This window comes from Lepisma saccharinum, chromosome 5 (genome assembly GCF_977018435.1).
Source record: "Lepisma saccharinum chromosome 5, izLepSacc3.1, whole genome shotgun sequence".
NCBI classification, from domain to species: domain Eukaryota; kingdom Metazoa; phylum Arthropoda; class Insecta; order Zygentoma; family Lepismatidae; genus Lepisma; species Lepisma saccharinum.
Window position 1 is genome coordinate 98,052,918 of NC_139233.1, and position 21,958 is coordinate 98,074,875.

General features: G+C 35.6%; 1 protein-coding gene across 2 annotated transcripts in view; it reads right to left on the minus strand.

Annotated features, from left to right (window-relative positions):
• Nucleotides 1–5,500: 5,500 nt before the first annotated feature.
• Nucleotides 5,501–21,958, minus strand: part of LOC145988434 (uncharacterized) — a 102,706-nt gene continuing 86,248 nt past the window's right edge. For both annotated transcript variants that reach the window (XM_083123326.1, XM_083123327.1), the window contains exons 5-7: nucleotides 10,193–10,319; nucleotides 8,372–8,598; nucleotides 5,501–5,618 (exon numbers count right to left, since the gene is read on the minus strand). In XM_083123326.1, coding sequence (XP_082979452.1) covers nucleotides 8,427–8,598; nucleotides 10,193–10,319 — 299 coding nt within the window. In that variant the 3' untranslated portion in view covers nucleotides 5,501–5,618; nucleotides 8,372–8,426. The remainder of the gene's footprint in view (nucleotides 5,619–8,371; nucleotides 8,599–10,192; nucleotides 10,320–21,958) is intronic.

The following is a 21,958-nucleotide window of genomic DNA, read 5'->3' on the forward strand; positions in this document are numbered from 1 at the left end:
TAAGATTTCGGGGACAAATGAAACCATAGAGATGAGGTTTCTTGACTCATTCAGATTTCTCTCTGCAAGTTTGGATGCTCTAGCAAGTAAACTTTGTGACGAACAATTCAAAATTACGAAAGATAGTTTTCCCAACATGGATATAAAACTTATTAGAAGTAAAGGGATTTATCCGTATGAATACGTAAACAACGAATCTAAATTTAATGACGACACTCTCCCTCCTCAAAAAGAATTCTTCAGTCAACTGAGAAAAGCAGGAATTACAGACAAAGAATACGAACATGCACAACTGATGTGGGATAAACTAGAATGTAAAACATTCGGAGATTATCACAACGAATACTTGAAATTAGACGTAACAATACTTTCGGATGTTTTTCAAGCATTCAGGAAAACGTCAATGTCTATTTACAAGTTGGACCCTGCGCATTTCTTCAGCCTCCCGGGATTAGCGTGGTCTGTAATATTGTTGCAAACAAAAATTAAGTTAGAATTATTAACAGATGTAGACATATTACTTTTCATCGAGAGAGGGATTCGAGGTGGGATGGTGCAATGTGTACAGAGACATGCAGAAGCCAACAACATGCACATGGAAGAAAAATATGATGCAAATAAACCATCGAATTATATTTTTTACATCGACGTTAATAATCTCTATGGATATGCTATGGTACAGAAACTTCCTTATGGAGGTTTCGAATGGATAGAAACAACTTCCATAAATATTATTGATTTTGACGATTGTGAATTTGGTTTCTTTGCAGAAGTGGATATTGAATTTCCAGACAATTTGCATGATATTTTTTCCGATTTACCACCGGCACCCGAACTCAAATGTCCGCCTAATTCTAATCAACGCAAGCTTTTATTAACTTTGGAGAAAAAAGAAAGATATGTTCTCCATTACAAAAGCCTTCAGTTTTTTATTGCGATGGGTGTTAAAGTATTGGATATTAGAAGAGTCCTCAGGTTTAAACATTCCGAGTGGCTCAAACCATACATTGAAACAAACACACAACATAGAACAGTTGCCACTTCCGATTTAGACAAAGATTTTTTCAAATTGATGAATAATGCTGTATATGGCAAGACAATGGAGAACGTGAGAAATCACGTGGACGTGAGATTGGTTTCATCTGAAAATAAATGCAGTAAGTTGGTGGCTGATCCTAGATTTAAATCACGAAAAATTTACAACGAGAATCTGTCACTTTTCAATCTAGATATAAAAGTGATAAAATTCCGAAAACCAATTTATGTGGGAGCAACAGTTTTAGATTTATCGAAACTTCACATGTTTCAATTTCACTACAATGTTATGCATCCTTTCTACAACGATAGCATTTCATTACTTTACATGGACACCGACAGTTTTATTTATAACATTAAAACAGCCAATCTATATGAAGATGTAAAAAATCAATCCTTGCTTGATTATTATGATACTTCTTCCTACCCTCAACCAAACAGATTTGGAATTCCATCTAGTAACAAAAAAGTTCTAGGTAAATTGAAAGACGAGTGTAACGGTGCCATCATTCTCGAGTTTACCGGTTTGCGTTCCAAAATGTATACATTTAGAACTGAGAGCAGCATCACGAAGAAAGCTAAAGGTGTTGGTAAAAATACTGTACAAAACAAACTTTCATTTCAAGACTATATTTCAGCCATTGCCGAGCTTCCTTGATTGCCATCATTGTAAACAGGTGTAAGCAATTGCAATCAAGGAAGAGACTACAGGTAAGTGATTAGGCATTATTATTAGTAAATTCGATCGGGATAAATATCTGGGTGCAGGAAGGTTATTAGTCAGTCAGTTACGAGCAGGCATAGAGAGACGCAGAAGTAAGATTCGAGGAAGAATGTGTTGGAGCTAGTCGCGAGTCAGACTCTGTCGTACAGTCACGACCATAACCATTCCTTGCAGAACTTCAGCTACTATACAGAGACAGGTATACCTTTCGTTAGCCTTGCTGATGCAGTCTTTAGGGGTTCAAAACTCAAGTGTTGTGTTATGCCATTCATACGTGTGTAGTTGTACCTCTCGCACCATACCATCAAGCTTACCATGAATATCGAGTTGCTCCATAATGAAGGATGAATGATCAGTGAGCTACACCAACCCAGTTCGATCCCACATACCGTAGAGTATGTTAAGTTATTGTTTTTAATTGCATTAAGGTTTAGATATTTGTGAATGCATATAATTTGCACATTTCACCAACAAAGGTTAATAACATCTGCAGCGTATATGCATCACAGACAAATGAAGTCAAAATTTTCTACATTTTGAAGCATCACTTATGCGATCACACTAATTTTTTTCATTTGTTAGCAGATACCACAAAGTACTTTATAATTGAATCATTCCACTGAATAACGCCATATGGCACTTTTGGAAATGTGCTGAGTTACCAATGGAAACAAGTTGGCCAGTCATAAGGTAGGATGTTGCTCAAAGATTGATACTGTGCTTGCATAAGGTTTCTTAATGTTTTTTTTTTATTGTAGTACAGTAACATACTACAGGTTTTATCCGTTGTTCTCGGAATCACTGAAATGTGCCATACAGCGTTATTCGGTGGAATGCTTTGATTCTATGAAATCAGTTTGTTATGAATATTTTAATCCAATCTCATGTCTAGAACATTCCATTTTGTGTCTAAAATGTCACACATGTAACGCTGGAATGTCCCTTTTGTAAATTATCAGCCCAATACCATGACGAATTAAATGGAAAACAGTCTGTTGTGTCTTGGCTCGGTGAGTTGTTTAGTTCTTTGATTCACAAGGCTGAACACTTTTCAGCAGGGAAATGTTTGATGTCTAGACCATTATACATGAATGATTTTTTAATTGTGTTTATTGCATAGTTCGGAAATGTTAGGGACTACTACATGCTATCAATTACATTTTCTTTGAAGGGGATAAAAACATCCCTGGCAGGGATAAGAATAATTTTCTTTTGGCGGGGATAAAATGTTTTGTGAGGTGGAAATCCCCGAAACCCCCCGTTAATTTGCACACTGCATTTGACGACAAAAATGTGTACAGTGTCACTAACATTCCATTCATATGAATTTTGAAGAAAATTAGGGGCACGTTTATTGTGTCGTTTCCATACTTTATAAACATTTGTTTCGTTGTCATGTTTGGGTGGTATTCCTATGGAAGAACCCACTGTACAATTGTAACTTTCACGTAGCTGAGGTAGAATATATACATGCCTGCAGTGTTTGTTATGCAGTAAAATTATTTAACATTCATTTTTCAATGTTATGTTGAAAAGTTCTACCATACTGGCTTTGACAGGTTTTGTAAATTCGGTTTTCCAGTTTGAAGCGTAAAAGGTTATCGTTTGATATTACGAAAAATGTTTCTTTTTAATTCTTGGTTACAAAAGTCTTGGTTTTATTCTTTAACAGCAAAGCATATCTGTCGTTTAATTATTGTCATGTCGTTCAAATCAGTTCACCACAGCATGTCGATATTCAATATATTATAATGATTCAGACAAAACCTGTGGTACCGGTATAGGAAAGTATCGGTTGAAATTCATCTACCGATACCAGCCGATATTTTTCCGACACTTTGGTATTTCACGGTGTTCGCAAGACACTTTCTCGGTTTCTAATTATCGTGGAAATTATGTAAATTCAAACTTTCTTTATATTTTGCACCAGTTTTGCACAAAACAATATTTTGTGATTACATGATATACTTTTTTTATATTCTGATGTACTTCTTGAATATTCTAAAGCAAATTTCTTGGTAATTTCTTGCATATTATTGGAGAAGAATATTTACACACCGATATTTCAACAAATTTTCATTATTGCAATTTTCAAATATCGGTATAGGTGTCGGTGGGAATCGGAAATAGATATCGGTTACAAGTGCTATCGGCTCAGCCCTACTTATTTCATTTTTGATATTGATAAATCATACTCTGTTCAGATTGTGGGTGTGTTCGGGATTTAAAGGAAATATATTTCACAATATTTTTTGTACATTTCTAATGAAAGAAATTTGCAATTAAATTTTCAGTGTTAGTTTGTGTAGCATCTATTAAAAAGTAAATGGAAACCAAATTCTAAATATTATAACTCACTTAAATTTAGAACTTCTGAGCCGATTTTTCTAACAACCAGATACCTTGGGAGACTGGTCTGATTTTGTACACGTGAAGTCTGCCAACACATTTTAGGTGGCAGAGGAAAAAACTATTTCTTCCTATCTTACAAGAGTTTAATGATATTTGACTAGGATTTGTTTTGCAGATAAAGAAAAAAAAGTCAGCATTTTTATGACTGCGCTGAAACTACACTTTTTAATATTAAAAGTAGTTCATAGAGTTCGTGATTTAAGTGGGGCTCAGGTATCAATGAGGAGCAAGTAACCAATATGAGATTACGATAGGTGCAGAATTGTAAAGTTTTCAAGCCTTGATTTATATACCTGCCAGAAAACTGGAATAACGTATCTGCTATTGCATATGAAACAAATCCGGTAAAGAATTTGACGAATATTTTATATCTTGTAAAACAACAAAATTCTAATAATTTCTGTTTAGTGTACATTTTGGAATATTAAGAAACAAAATTCTCAATCATTTTAGGTTATATCTTAGGCCATAGAAGACTGAAGAGACAAGGTGATTAGTCATCATATCTCCCTTACAATTACACATTTTTAGGTGGAATTTTCATAGGGTAGAATAATTTTGGATACTTGTCTGCTATTTAATTGGACGAAATGGGCCGAAATATTGTTAACATTATATACAATAATACAGAGGTAGCCAAACTCGCCAAGTCATGGTTGAACTTCCCGGATTTTGAAAATCAAAGTTGACAGTACTTCACTATCAGGAATTTGGAATCATTTGACCTAACAAAACAAAACTTTGCTCGGTTCATTTGTAGAAGACCTGTATTTATTAACTGTTATTAACAACATGCATTACCAAAATATAGGGTGAGTCAAATGTCAGGTCCATAGGACTGACTAATGTGTGTACGTTTGTTTCAGGTGTTGAGATGGTGCTCACCACAGACTAATGTTTTGAAGTGGTATTGCTGGCTGGCAGTCGCAGTGCAAGATATGTTACAACAGAATTCAACTGACTACACCCAATCACGCATAGTGCAGTTGTGAAGTCTATCGGGGTGCAGACGGTAGAATTCTGAACCAACATCTCTTGGACTGCGACTGCCAGCCAGCAGTACCATTCAAAACGCACGTCTTTGGCCAGCGTCTTTGGTCAGCACCTGAAACACACATACACACATTAGTACTATAGTTCCTGACTTTCGACTCACCCTGTATAACTTAACATAGTAAAACGTTGGATCATGAAATTGATCGCTATTAATAAATAGGACTGGAAAATACGCCAAAATTCATTTTACAAGTATCTGGGAGTATTTTTATTCAGAAACTATGTTTTTGGATTACTTTTTATTGCATATTTTTAGATACAAATATGTACACGGTAAGCACATCATATTTAATTTTGTAATTTGTAGAGATATGTGAACCATCGAAATACAACGCAAATCCAAATTCAATAGACTCTGCTGGTGAAAAGTCCTTTACGTATTCAGCAATACCTGCAAAGGAGAAATGTGTATTTTAGTCTCAATATGTGTATTTATAAGAAAATACAAACAACAACTCAAATTTATGTATTAGGTTAAGATGTATGTAGAAAGATATACTCAGTTATTGGTTATTTAACACATTCTACATAGATTTATCTAAATCGTAAGTCCATGTATTTTTATCTTGTAAAGCCGGCCCCGGAGGCGGGGTGGTTAACACATCGCGCTACGCCGCAAGGGGTCCCGGGTTCGAATCCTGGTATAGGCATGGTTGTTTGTGAGTGCCCATTCATCACTCATCCCCATCTTCGCAAATTATGCAAAAGTGGCACAAAAATAAATAAATCAATCAATTTTAGCTTGTAGGTTCTGTAAGCAAATTTTAATGATTAATATGCAGTTACTAAATTTAAATGCAATTGTTTTCATAAATATTATGTTATCTAGCAACATACATATCTTCAATAAAGGGTGTTTATAAACAACAAAACATTTCAGTGTCAGCTCTTTTATTTCAATTAAGTAACATTAAGAAGGATCTTGAGCTTCAAAGTATCTTATTGACTTTGTTATAGGTGAGCGAGATATTTTTTTATACTTGTATAAGTTCAGAAAATGAAATTCACACCGACATATATCTTTCGACGCGTTGTGGTTGGTGGTGTAGGCTATATTTTACTCGTGCGATCTTAATTTTATTTTTGGTGGTGCTGTGAGTCCAGGTGCAAGGCTAAATAGAGAAAAATAACTTTAAATATTCTAAATAAGTCAATCAGTTAATCATACTTTTGGGAGGTCTAAGTGCCGATAGGACGTAATATCTTTTAATTCTAATTTCAATATGAAATCTAATTCTTAATTATAAAAATATTTTACATTTCTTATATTAGACAGCATTTTTAATTTCATTTTTATTATTGCAAAGAAAACGTTTACTTTGCAAAACACTTATTTAAATCAATTTTCTGTTGCGATATTTTACATCCTATTTTTTTTTATTTCCTAGACTGTGTTACGTGAGGGCAATTGTAAATAAAAATATAAGGGTAAATCAGAAACTAACGATATTATATATTTAGACTTGCATTACTATGTAAGAATGAGAGAAAATATTCAGTTTTGAAAATCAGGAATTAGAAATAAAGTACCGTCGTAAAATTTATAAGAGCTTAGCGAAAACGTTCCTCCCAGTATGTGTTAGTGTTCTAGGGTTAAGAAAGTTATGAAGTAAACGAGATTATATGAAAATTCATCAAGTATCTACATATTTTCGTGTGATTTTTTTTTATTTTCTTCTAGATGTTAGGCTCATTCATCTAATCAGAAATAACCTCCAAAAATTTCCAAAGTATCTTTCTACGTAAAAAGCAACCTGTTCACAATGTCACACAAGGAAAAGGATTTGTGACATTATAGCTCTTGTCCAGTCTTACATATGGGCAAGGGGAGTGGGGAGCAAGGAAGCAACCTATCCAGCGCGATAAGAAACACATCATCCTGTCGAACGAGGTGTGCGTAGCATCTCCACCCGCGACGTCGTAACTCTCGGCGCCACCTCCGTTGTCTGGTTGTCTGCTTCGTACTCCTCTCTCCCCACTTCCGTTGCCAGCATGTAGGCCGCCTGCCGTATGACTAGACAAGAGCTGTAACTAGTATTAATAGCCAAACACGGCATTCAAAAATATGCTGCCTTCCTTTCTGGACCAACTATAGATGCGAGGTCAAATCACATTAACGAGTTCTGCGGAATTTTCAAGTTCACTCTATTTCAGATAGAGTACAAATAGATGACACCTGTGCAATGTGATTCTCCTATACACAAAGAGCCAGAATGCATGTTGGTTATTTGAATTACATGAAACCCCATAATCCCTTATTGTCTTCCTCTCTTTGGAGGTTGTTTTTTTTTTTTGTTATGTTATGGTGCACCTCAACACTATTACATTTTTATTCAAGTCTGAACAAATTGTAATTTCAAATAACAGAAACAGTTGGCATCAGGTGGGTGCGATATTGAACATTTGCAATCCTATACGTGGATGCCCTGTATTATTGAACGTTGTATTTTAACATCCATTTCTTCTTTTATTTCATGTTCATCGTAGTGATGGCATTTTCTACCAGAAGTACAGTTGCTATAAGCTAACTTCCAATTCCAAACGCTACAGAACATTGCCATGTAAGACATAGAATTAAAACATACAAATATTAGACTTAGCGTGTAGTGAAAGTTTAGCAAAAGATATATTTCAATTTAGTTTAATGATCCGATCTACTGTACATATGGAGGTCTCGAGGAAAGAATGATCAAAGTCCACTTTCCGGGCTCTGGAAATAGAACTCACCTGTCGTAGGTACTAAATTCTACTTTAGTGTCCACTGTACACTTGGATGTTTATGTTTAACTTTAATCAAGTGCCTAATTTTGAGTGAAATTGCGTTTTTATCTTTCCTCCCTCCCCACACACACATTTTCGCATAGTGGGTGTATATGAAGATATAATACAGCTTCAAAACATGATAAAAAAAACAATATAAAATAGCCATTAAGGGAGGTATGAAATTAAAAATTATAGCTACATCTGACTCGCACCCACTATACCGAACAGAAGATTCCACTCAGTAATAAAAGTGAATGGAAAAAGTTTTTATCTAAATTGAAGTTTGGAACATGTATGCACATCTATGATTACGCATAATTATTATAATAAATCAATGGAAATTCGGAAAACAACAAAAATCACGAATACAAATTTACTTACTTGTAAAGCTGGAGCACCACTCTCACATCAACCGTCTCCTTGGTTCCTCTCCCATTTAATACAAGTCAGTCAGATTCCTTGATGGGGCAGCAGTAGACTCCGTTGCATTTGAACATAGACTAGTTGCGAAAGCAGCGTCAATCAAATAATCTGACAATTTCTTGGTGACAGGAAGTAAGCAAAACTTCAAAGTGTCTTTCAAGCAATCCATGAATTTCTTTTCGATACTAAAACAAGGAAGTATACTTATATTATGAAATGCAGTCATTCAAACATGCACGTCGAAAGTATCAACAAAATTAAACGTTGCAAAGCTAATGTTATTCATTGTGTTTTCACAATCGCCTCTATGTATTTTGTATGACAGCGGCAATTTATTGTGAATCTTATGATTTTATTTTCAAATTCATTATGAATTTTATATTTTCATCTTTCATTGTCGAGAGTTTGTAATAATTTTATTCTCTGAAGATAATTATCACATTGCTTCGTATCTTTGATTCCGTAAACATGTTGGATTGATTGATTTGGTGTTTTAAGTTCACTTTATACGCAGTAAGGCTAATCGGGACTCGACCTACAGTTTAAAGTGGGATCCGAACCACTATGTGCCTCCACCGGGTATCGAACCCGGGACCCCTTTATTACAAGGCTAGGATGCTACAACTGCGCCATCGGGGAGGCCCCGTAAACATGTTGTTCCGCTCAGGCCCATGCCCAGGATTATTTTGAGAGAGGGGATAGATATTTAAAATACGAGGTAGGTATATACGTACATGAGTTTTTCGTAAATAGATGGTGCGATAGATATTGGTTAAACACGAGCACAGCAGCAAGTGACTTTAATTTTTACATTGCTGATATTGCCTGTACGGTGTGTGCTGTTCAATAATTTAAACCAAGATTTCCAAGTTTTGTGTAAACATAATTTCCGAGATACATACAGTATATCTATGTAAACTCCATTATCATTACTGACATAAAGAACTCAATTGATGTAGAAACACGGCGAGTACTTTCCGTTGATTTTATAAGTGACCCAATTTTCACTCTCACGACACAGGAATTTTTGGACCCTTAACAAACACCTGTTGACATGCTTGTACAAAGACTATTATTGTAAAAATATCTAAGATTTAAACTAGTAAATCCATTTTAATTTGCGTCCCTTTCTGTCACACTAATATTTCATGAATCAAAGCAACTTTTAAGTTTTTCAATCTGTAAGACGTAGCCATTTGCTGCAAATTATAAAACTTATATCTGTTGTAAAATGAAATTAGGAGTCCTTGGAAAGATATATTGCTAACTGATACAATTTCGGATGAAATAATAAAAATAAATATATCCAGGTTAGCATGTTAAGCCTATTATGTAAATTTGTTTCAGAAAGTAAACATTTCACTCATCAGGCTAGATACTGAATACGTATGTGTGCCTTGGTCAAACTATATTTTGCTATGAATTAATTTAAAACATGATGAGGATGGGAAAGGATCTGGATTACAAGCAGAAAATTTGCTGATGAGCGTCCAGATAAGAGGAAATCAGGGCGGGCGACATCTCCTTGCTTGGAAAGAGAATTGTAAGGCGAAAATTACAAATTTACGTATAATGTTATTCCAGTGAGAACGTATTGAATTGTTTATTATATGAGATCAAAGTTAGAAGCAAGACTGCTGGACTTGTAGATGAGGAAAACCTTCTTTGGAAATAATGCATTACTTCGACATCAGGATATGATCCTGTGGAAGCCTTGCATATTAACAGAAATTAAATATTTATTTCGTTTCTTGTGGTTAGTAGCAAAAAAATATTTACCTGCATTTGTCTTCTACTGCAATATTATTTGCTGACTCTATGCAGGAAAATATCCCCAAAGGTACTTCATAATGGAAGCAATGGTAGAAGGTCAGTGGTATATTCTGTCTTTCATACAACATGTCATCTGAAAATAATCACATCATATTGGTACAAGTAATAGGCAAGCACGGATATAACACATTCTATGCCAGGGTGGTTTCACCAATTTTGCCTCCTGCATTGGACTTTATTTCGCAAATTCGAAAATTTCGCTTTTTTCCTATAAAGGAAGAGAAAAGCCAAAATACTTTTGATGTGCACTCGACCTCCACGGCCATGCCTTATGAGCATCATTGTTATATACTCGTGACCAAAGGCGCCCTAGGAACAACGAAGTCAAGTCACATGTTTCGGTCATAATGACCAACATGGCAGAGAACGTGTTATCGTGTTATAATATTAGGGGGACATGTGAACATTATGAAATCATTACTATGTTTTATGAGGAAATGCTTCAATCTTTGTGTGTGGAAATTTTTCAGCGAAACAGTATCGCGAAACTCTTGTTGAACACCTAGACGAGAATAATGGTGGACTGTGAAAGAGAAAATCCCATACGAACTCTGTTCAGATAGGAAATACTGACAACGAACAGCCCTCAGTGCTCAAGAAATTGTTGCATCACGGATTCTACTTTGGATTTGTGAAGATAATTCTTTTGAAATTCTATTACATAAATTCCCCCGATAATTCTTAAATGTTTCGGTCTCTGATGCCCGATATTATGTTAGTTCTCATCCAGATGTGTATGTAATAATCATTCATAATGTTTAATTTTTTCGGTTCGCCGTCAGATCATACTAAGGAAAAAAACAGCATACGGCTCCCTGGAGATAGTGTTCATCGCAGAAAGTTCGTGGCGGAACTTTATGAACATATTCGTATGCATCGAGCATGCGGTGGTTATGTGTGAAACAGTGTCGCCGAACCTGAAATCATATTTTGGAAAGTGTGTGAAATCTTTCATTCTCGACCTTCGCGAACAGTATTTCGGATGCACGGATCTTCTCCCTGTCCGTGCATGTAATAAGGAGATTTTTGTGCTTTCCCACCTGCATGGATGTATAAAACCTGAGCCTTTGTCTATACAAAACATCGACGGGAAAAGACTTTCCAAAGAAATGTTTTTTTTTTTTTTTTTGCGAGAACATGCTTGTGGAAAAAATTAGTGAACCATTTTAATTCAGTGGTTGCAGCAGACAATGGCTATGATAGTGATACAATTCCTTATGTGCGTGAGTGAACAAAAGTGAAAAAATAAAAACTTGCTAAATAGCATGCTGATAAACTCGTGACACAATATAAACATGTTACGTGTGTGTATGTGTGTGTGTGTGTGGTTTCTTTGAATTTGTAAATATTGGTACCAAACAGGGGGTAAAATAGATGTTTTTGCTTTTTCTTTAACTTATCAGCCCTTTAAAAAATCCACATAACTTATACTTTTACTGGCAAGAATCAGTGTTAATAACAACATTAATATTTAACTATATAATGAAAAAGGAAGTGTATATTGTGGACTTGTCGGAGATAAACCATGAGAGTTTTTCTGCACGGCGCTGGGCATAGACAGGCAAGTATCTTTATTTTCATTCTATTTCTAGCAGTGATTCTCTATTTTTCTTCTCACTATAAAAGACACTCATAGAAACTAATTCCATTTTTCTTTTAACACATCTTTTTGTTTAATTTCCATTTATGCATTGAGGTTAATCGAAACGTAACTTTAGAATTTTACATGGAATTGAAACATAAAATGTTGCCTCCATTGGGGGTAGTCGAACCTGCAACCTCCCCCCTTTGATCACAAAGCGATAGCGTCGGCCATGTTGCTTATCTTACCTACTCTTTATGCATTAAACCTAATCGGTACTAATCCCACACGGCGAAACAACAGAATATGCTTTCTCTTTATACATTAGTGGTAATGACTTTGCATTCTAATCAAAGGGGTTCCAGGTTCGATATCCGGTGGAACAACTTTATGCAATATGGTTAATCGAGACTTCGTTAAAAAAAACGCCAACAATAGCAACTGCGGGAATCGAACCCAGGATCTCTTGATTTCAGCAATAACTTTCACACACTATTTCCACTTTAGTTAATTTCCTCTTTGTGCACAAAACCTAATCGGGACTTTTAAACAAATAGAATTAAATATCCAATTTTGCCAACATTGGGAATGGAACCCAGCACCGTTTGATTAAAAACATCAGGTTTAAACATTTTAAACTATTATCTATATCGTCCTCCTCTTTGTGCACAAAAACTAATCGGGACTTTTAAACAAATGGAATTAAATATCCAATATTACTTTCTGTAACAAAATGTGTGTAGAAAAGAGTTATTAATTAATGATTGATACCCTATGCACTTACGTAATATATTATAAGAACCATAACATGCATTCCTTGAACTAACATTAGATTTTCTATTTTTTTGTTCCTTTTAAATGTTGATTTGTCAATTTAACCATAATAAATTTGACTATTTTTTCTTGTTTATGTGCAGGTTATATGAAATATTTAGTGTTAATATACTTCATTTTTTTATTTATATAAAACAATGTAAAGGTTTATTCTTCAGTAGTATTTTTTTTTCTGAAACGCTTGGATTAAAAATAATAGAAAGTGAATGTTCCTTCCTACCACACTTTCATATTGTGAACTGGTTCTGAATATTTTAAAATTCACATGTACATTGCAATAATAAAAATGTGAACATTTGCTAAAAGTTCGTAAGAAAAGTCACTGAAAGACAAAACACCGATACAAACTAATTAGCATGTTATTACACCCTGATAATATAAAAACAATCAAAATATGTCTAGAAGCGATAGATGTGCGATTCAAAAGTTTCAAGTATACCCGGTAGAGAGACATGGTGGTTCGGATCCCACTTTAAACAGTAAGTCCAATCCCGATTAGCCTTCTGTGCAAAAACTGAAACAAAGCCAATAAACTTTCAAGTATCGGAGATAGTTCCAAGGGTTTATTTCAATTATATGTATTGTTCACCTACACTTTCTAGGTATGTGTTACTGCACCAATTTGACGTCATTACTTCCCACAGAGGATTATCTTTCCGTAGTGGAGTGTGGCGTGTTGCGTAGCTCGGTATCCCAAAGGCAAAGGTAGCAACGGAACTTGCTAAAACCACCTTCGAGATCTATCAGAAATTCAATAACCCCTCGGCCTTATTCTTCATACTTCAAGACATGCATCAAACTCTTGGAGTTGTTATGTAATGCAACTGGAGGCTGCTGTAAGCCTCTTTGAGGTAATCATTCGAACAAGGGAAGAGACAGTGCTCCAGTTTGATGGATTGACTAGGTTAGAGGTGACTATTTGTCACTAACAGACAACATAGCAAATCTTGACTGGTAAAAACCTGGAAAAGTTAGGCGCTGTTCACTTAGATCTTCTCCGGCAGGGATTATACTCAGAGGATATTTCAACTCCTGGGATGCCCAGTCACATGGAGATTCGTTCGTTGAAATTGAGAGTAGAGATATTTCACTTGAAACACGTTGCGAAATCATGTATTATGGTTGGGGTAATATCGATATGCCGGCTCAGCTCTGAACTCTAAATTTCCAATATGCTCCTCACCCTCTGGTTTGCTGTTCTGTACATAAGTTGCGGAATTTTCTCCGGCAAAGTGCATGTGGTATTTCAGAGTAGTGCTGGAATGTTCTGAGCCTTTACCGGCCTGGGGCATTTCAGTGTACAGTTAATGAGATAGTTAAGTATAAATTAGAAGCAGTAGCTGTCCAGGAAGTTAGGTGGCCAGGAGAAGGGAATTGTAAAACTAAAAATTATACTTTTTTCTATGGTGGTACTGAAAATCATAATTTGGAACAGGCTTTTTCATAAATAATAGAATTATCTCGGCTCTTAAAACAGTAGAATGTATTAATGATAGGATATCATATGCAGTTTTACAGGTTAGGTGGTGTAAAAATATTTTAATAAACATACATGCACCAACGGAAGATAAAGATGATGATACTAAAGATGATTTCTATGCAGAGTTAGAACAGGTCTTTGATAAATTTTCTCAGTATGATATGAAAATTCTGTTAGGTGACTGTAATGCACAGATTGGCAAAGAAGAGACATTCAAACCCACGATTGGTAAAGAAAGTCTTCATGAATTAAGTAATGATAATGGTATAAGATTGATTACTTTTGCAACCTCAAAGAATTTAATTGTGAAAAGTACCACTTTTAAACATAAAGATATCCATAAATATACCTGGTCTTCTCCAGATGGTAAAATTCATAATCAGTTAGATCATATTCTCATTGATAAGATAAGGCATACGAGTATAATTGACTTTCGTACATATAGAGGTGCTGACTGTGCCAGTGACCATTATTTAGTAATTGCTAAATTAAGAGAAAGATTCGCAGTGATAAATCATAAGCAACAAAATCTAAAAGTTCTAAAATTTAATACAGGAAAATTTGCTGATGAAAGAATTAAGAAAGGTTACCAAATTAAACTGTCAAATAGATTTGATGTTTTGCAGGATTTAAATGATGATGAAAATACAAATGAAACAGACGTAAATAAGAATTGGGAGCACATACGTAATGCAATAGAATCAGCAGCTAAAGAAAGTATAGGATACCATAAACCAAGAAAAAGTAAGCCATGGTTTGATAATGAATGTCATAATCTAATAGAAATAGGAAATCAGGCCAGACTAAGGTGGTTAAATAACTCTGATGATATAAATCTAAACAATTATAATAGAATAAAGCGAGAAGTTAACCGCACGTTTAGAAGTAAAAAAAAGAGATTACTTGAAAAGCAAAATTAACGAAATTGAAACAAACAGCAAAAACAAAAATATCAAAGATTTATATAAAGGTCTAAATGAATTTAGAAAGGGGTGGCAACCTAAAGTAAACTAAACTTGATAAAAGACAAAGACGGTGATTTTCTAGCTGACCCAAGCGATATTCTAAATAGATGGAAGAACTACTTTAATGACATTTTAAATGTTCATGTAGGAGATAAATCAGAAGTAAATGAAGTACACACAGCAGAACCTTTAGTTCCAGAATCTAACTTGACTGAAGTTAAATATGCTATTAAAAGGCTAAAGAATAACAAAGCACCTGGCATTGATTTAATACCAGCTGAGTTAATTAAATATGGTGGAAATTCGTTAATATGTCAAATTCATAAATTAATTGGTTTAATATGGAATAAAGAAGAAATCCCTCAACAGTGGAAAGAGTCCATAATTGTTCCTGTGTTTAAGAAAGGTGATAAAATGTATTGCAATAATTACCGTGGAATTTCTCTACTCTCAACAACATGTAAAATATTATCTAACATTCATTTAACAAGATTAACCTCATATGCTAATGAAATTATAGGTGATTATCAATGTGGATTTAAACGTAACAGATCAACTACAGATCAAATTTTTCACATCAGACAGACACTTGAAAAAAAGTGGGAATATAATCAAAATGTCCATCAGCTATTCATTGATTTCAAAAAAGCATATGATTCGGTCAAAAGAGATAAATTATATAATATATTAGTCGAGCTTGGAATACCTAAGAAGCTTGTTAGTATGATAAAAATATGCACCAGTGAAACAGAAATTAAAATTCGTGTGGGTATTAATGTGTCTCACAAATTTACAATTCATGATGGGTTAAAACAAGGAGATGCATTATCTCCATTGCTCTTTAATTTAGCCTTAGAATATGCTGTTAGGAAGGTAAAAGAAACTAAAGGAGGACTAAAATTAAATGGTGTGACTCAGTTGTTAGCATATGCAGATGATGTAGACTTATTAGGGGATGATATAAATACAATTAAGAATAATGCTAAAATATTTTTCAAAACTGCTAAAGAGATAGGTTTGGAAATTAACAAAGAGAAAACTGAATATATGCTTAAAGGTCGAAACCAAGTGTTAGGTAATAATCAAAATCTAATTATTGATAACAACTCGTTTGAACCAGTTTCCAAATTCAAATACTTAGGAGTAATATTAACAAATGAAAATGATATTAAGGAGAAAATAAAAAGTAGGCTGAATTCAGGAAATGCATGTTACTTCTCTCTTCATAAACTTTTGTCTTCTCGTTTAATATCTAAGAAACTAAAAGTTAAAATATACAAAACAGTAATTTTGCCTGTAGTACTCGTATTATATGGCTGTGAAACTTGGTCCCTTACATTGAAAGAGGAACATAAATTGAGAGTATTTGAAAATAAGATCCTTAGGAAAATATTTGGACCTAAAAGGGATGAGGAGACAGGTGAGTGGAGAAGGTTACATATTTTTGAACTACATAATTTGTATTCATGTCCAGATATTATTAGAATAATTAAATCAAGAAGACTTAGGTGTGCAGGCCATGTGGCACGAATGGGAGAGGAAAGAGGAGTTTACAAGATTCTTTTTGGGAAACCCGATGGTAAGAGACCTGTAGGAAGGCCAAGACGAAGATGGAGGGACAACGTTTTGATGGACCTAAAGGAAATCGGTAGGGATGGAAAAGAGTATATAGATCTTGCTCAAGATAGGGAAAGATGGGAGGCCTGTGTTGCTGCAGCCATGAACCTTCGGGTTTAAGAAGGCTAGAGAGTTAGTTAGTTAGTTAGTTAGCGTAACAGTGGCGGCTCATGGTCTGGCTCTATGGGTGTGCACTTTAGTCTCGCGTCCAGAAGTGTTATAACACCCCTGTCAAATACTCGCACCCGTTTTTGAGCACATATTCATGCTTAATATATTGGCAACCTAAGTTTGGATCAACATTCACTGGAAATGAGGCTATGGTAGAGTTATATTTCATGATTTTTCTTAAAATGGATTTTTTACAAATTTCAAATATGTCGGAAATTATCCAGCCAATAACGAGAAGAGCTATGTTATTGTGCAATATGTAATTCAGCATTGGATAATCTGACAAAATCACTCAATACATAGAAATACCGTTCTACAATATCAATACTATTGTCGATTTGCAAAATATATTTCATAAAACTTCCTCCTCCGCTCCGCTGATATTAATGAACAAGGAGAATAATAACGTTGGCCTACATCAAAGAAGCCGATCCAATTACCACATGTAGGAAATCTATTGTAATCTATCTATCTCTTGTTTACTTCTAATGACAGACTGATCGAACCAAGCAAATCAAGCGAAATCAAGAGAATAATAACTCTTAAAGAAAATTACAGTACTCATTCAGGTCACACTGCCCTGCTTCATACTTCAGAATGTTTCTTTCCCTTCCGCAATATCTATAAACATATTGCTGCAGTTGCTACAGGCTTTGTAGCTAACTTCCCTCCAAAAACTCAACAACGCTTTCGCTATGTACAGTTTCCCTATTCATCATGAAATCAAACAGTTTGCACAGAAACAGGTACGAGCTTTTGACAGCGCTAAACAATGTTGCAACTCAGTAACAGAAACACACAATGCAAAACAGCTGGCTGATTGATGTTCGCTCCCTCCGCGTGTGTTGATAATTCCGCTACTGCGCCACAGAGACCGTTTATTTGGCCAAGATGCACTAAGCAAAGGCAATATCAGGCATGGTTAAAACACCCGTCTCGCTTTCAGTTGCCCTCCTCACCTTCCCCCCTTTCTTCCCCTATCATGCACGGGACACAATCGGAGGGACAATATACTATCCTTTTTTTTAAAAAAATCAATTTGCAATGATATATGGGTTGGCTCGACTCTGTCACACGATCTCTAATGGAATGGGTTTGAAACACTACATTTACTCTCACACCGATCGCTGCGTAAATGATGCAACCTCCCCTCACACGGCGCTCAAGCCAAAAGACTTAATCAGCGTCCTCTACGCGACTGCTTCAACAGCGTCATAGGGAGCGAAACTTACATTGTGTTCAAGCTCCAAGCGCGGCTCGGTCGACGCGGGTTGATATCACTGATCACAAGCTTCTCCACCATCTCTCTTGGTGAAGCGGCCTGGGAACACTTGATGTTTCTAAGGAGATAGAGTTCAATAAATAAGTATAATAATAATGTTTTGCATTACAGATTTATTTGGGTGTGCACGTGCGAATGTGCGAATAGGCAGAAGCCGCTACTGGTGCGTAAAATAAAATATGATCATGCCTTCCGATGGCGTAGTGGTAACGTCGTCGCCTTACAATCAGCGAGTCCTGGGTTCGATACCCGGTGGAAGCACTTATGCTGTGTCCCCGTCTTGGGGTAATATCAAGGAGAAAGGCGACGCATAGCGGCAGAGAAGGGAGGTCGAGTGAACAGAGCGAATCAGTACACGCTACTCGAAGGCTGATAGGTACAGCCTCCTCCCCTTCACGAAATAAAGTTTCCTCTTGCGTGTTCATTGGCGGAGCCGTAACACGTCACTACTTGACTTGTTTTCGTTCGCTTGCTCAAGAGATATAAGGGACAGGGTATAGTGGTTCTCCTGTGGGAGAATTCTGCTTCATGTGCTTTGGAGATCACATTGCCCACATTCGGTACGTCCAAGATTTGACATCTTCTTCTCAATAGCAAGGACAGCCAAATAAGGCAGCTGGCATCCAGCATCCTGTTTTGCGCAAGGTTCTTCAAAGGTTTCAAACACGAAGAGGTTGTTTCACACTCTGAAAACTGGAATTGTTACAGAGAATACAACTAGTGTGAACCTTGTGAAATGCCAATTTATACATTAGAGGATTTCGAAAAATTCATTGGGACTACTTTCGTTCCATCTTCGTAACGCTGAATAGTTTTGGGTCTTTATCTGTATTTCAACTTTCAGGGAAATGTTATCACAAGAATAAAAACCAGAAAAAGGTTATAGCTAGTTATCTCATAATTCAAGAAATATTCTGACCCTGGTGCACCTCACTCTATCACTCCAAAGTATGTCTGTGCTACACAATTACAGGCACCTATGGAGTTCTTGGGAAGAAGTTCTTCGATGTTGATATGTACGAGAAAGAGCGAACCTGCATCTGATGACTGAAGAGTGACAAATTCTTCAAAGCGTTCTTTTACCTGCCTGCAATACAAATATCTGTCCTGTTCCTTTCTCGCAATGTATTTTGTTTCATCTGCGAATACTTTCGTCTCTTCCACTTCCTGGCTTATTTCACTGAGAATAAGTGCGGACATTAATTTGTTTTGAATCGAAATTTTGAGTCTAATTTACATTTTAAGGTTCAAGTTCAATACGTTACCGAATAATATCCCCTCATTTTGAAATTAACAAGAGTATCAAAGGAATTCCTTTTGGTAAGTTTTGCCTCAGGCTCATCTCGAAAATCAAGTCCCTAAATAGTAAGAAACCGCGATGGATACGCAAGAACTGAAGTGTAGTGTCGGTTTTCTTGGATCACCTTTGGTCCCGTGTTCGATATCCAGTGGAGGCAGTTTAAACTGTAGGTCTAGTCCCGATTAGCCTTACTGTGCATAAAGTGGAATTCAAACACAAAATAAACCAACCAACCAAATCTTGAATCGCCTTTGAATGTATTTTACTAATTAGCGTTGTCACTAACGACCCACGATTAGAATAATTAGCCCGTAATACAGATGATGTTTTGTGGTCCTCAGAATGTTCGTGATGTTTTAAAAACCATCCATATTCAAAGCTCTTTTCTACTTCTTAAAACTGGTTAAAACTTCGTTAATCGCAACGATTACAGGACATAAATGAATGAGAAATCGCCTATGTCCAGGTCGGTGCTCGAATCTTGAACGAAAGTCACGCACACATATATATACTAAAACATATTAATATTTGTTAGTCATGTTGGTATTATAAGCAGGAAAAGTGATATCATGCAGAATACACCATTTAGAAAAGGTGAAAATTGTCATACTCTTAGAAAAGAACTCTCTTATTATTCGATATTTCATTAACTACAGTTGGTGGGGCGGACGGAAGGGCGAAGTGTCTGACTGGGGTAAACCGAACCCCCTGCCCCCTCTGGCGTCGTCACTGAGTAGTAGTAGTAGTAGCAGAAGTAGTAGCAGTAGTAGTAGTAGATCTAGTAGTAGTTGTAGTAGTACTAGTAGTAGTAGTAGTAGTAGTAATATTGTTATTATTATTATTATTATTATTATTATTAAATTAGTACTTATAATGTACTTGACGAGCATAATTTATAAATATGAATAAATTGTGAAGGTTAAAAGGAGACTACGCATACGAGGAGCAATGACATTGATATTGATTACAAAATTAATTAATAAAATGAAAATAATTCACAGCATTGGGTAGAAAAAAGGAAAATAGGCTAAACATAACTGAATGTCAGAAAGAAAAACAGAAAAAAGTTTACAGCTGTTTTGAATGTGAACATGCAGAACATGTTATAATCCAAGAAGAAAATCCTATGTTGTAGCTGCCAGGTAACTAAATATTTGGCCATGTGGACTTCCAAATTGTTTTGTGTACATGATCTAATGGTTCGGATGTCTGAATTGTTTACAAATTGTAATCCATAATAGAGAGGGGAGATTTTTTTTTGCAATGCTTGGAATTTTTTTTGCAAAAATTTAATCGTTTTTTGAGAGTATATCTCGTATTACATACTCTGCAAAATAGTCACGTAAATATATACGATTGGTTCTTAGTGGAATATTTTGAAACGTTTCCTGTTCTTTGAAGTGTGCTATGTTCTCATCCATGAGGGGACTAAAACTTTATTGAAAGCTGTGTCGTCTATATGTGAGAAAATGAGCTTCGATAACATTTTAGTCGAGAATTTTACGAAACGACTATATGAAAGGCCTGTGCGTATGAATACATTCATCAATGTGTTCATTGAAACTAAGGTTTCGGCCTATTACTTCACGTAAGTATTTAGGTAATTGGTTCCCAAGGTGTGAGCTGCGGCGCCCTGGGCCGCCTCGAAATGTTCCAATATATTCAATTAATGATTTGATTGTTCCAAATATGTGCTTCTTTAGTACTTTTTACATATAAAATGTTTCTGAAATTGAAATATCTGTTTATTTTTAACTTAAGGCAAGCAACCTAACCGCACTAACTGAGCGTTGCAAGTGTTAGAGAGGGCTACATTCTGAGTAGGGCGCCGCCGAAAAATCTTGAAACACTAAGGGCGCCGTGAAGCGAAAACGTCTGGGAAGCCCTGATTTAGGTCATCATCTAGTCGAATGATTGTACTTGTACAGTACTAACATTAACTTATAAACTGCATATACTTAAAACAAAAGTACAATTTACATTCTCAAAAGCCAGTAGGTATTTTGTTTCTTGATTCTATTACGCTTCAAAACGAAAACTCAATGTACGTAAGTTTGGCAATTTTGTTTACATTTCCATGCAATAACTTTGGTTAATACCTATTCGAATATAAATTGAAAGAACCCGAGTCTCTGTAACAAGAAAGTACAAAAACATACATGATAAAATTTGAAAATATGGAATGAACTTAGTCATAATGAATAGTACAGCATGATTATTACTCTGCCACCATTTACTGGGTCAAGGTCGGATTAACTTTCACTGGGGTAAGTGTACTTCAAATAACTGGGTCACATGAAGAGGTTTTCTCTGGATATCAGTTAGGTGATTTCCGGATAGGCTCCCGAGCTTTCGAGAGCTTCAGGATCCTTGAAGCTGAAAGTGACGCTAGCTCTGGAAAGCTCGGAACCCTATCAGGAAATCACCTGGCTGATATCGAGAAAACTTCTGCATCATTCCCCGCCAGGAAAGCTTGAAGAA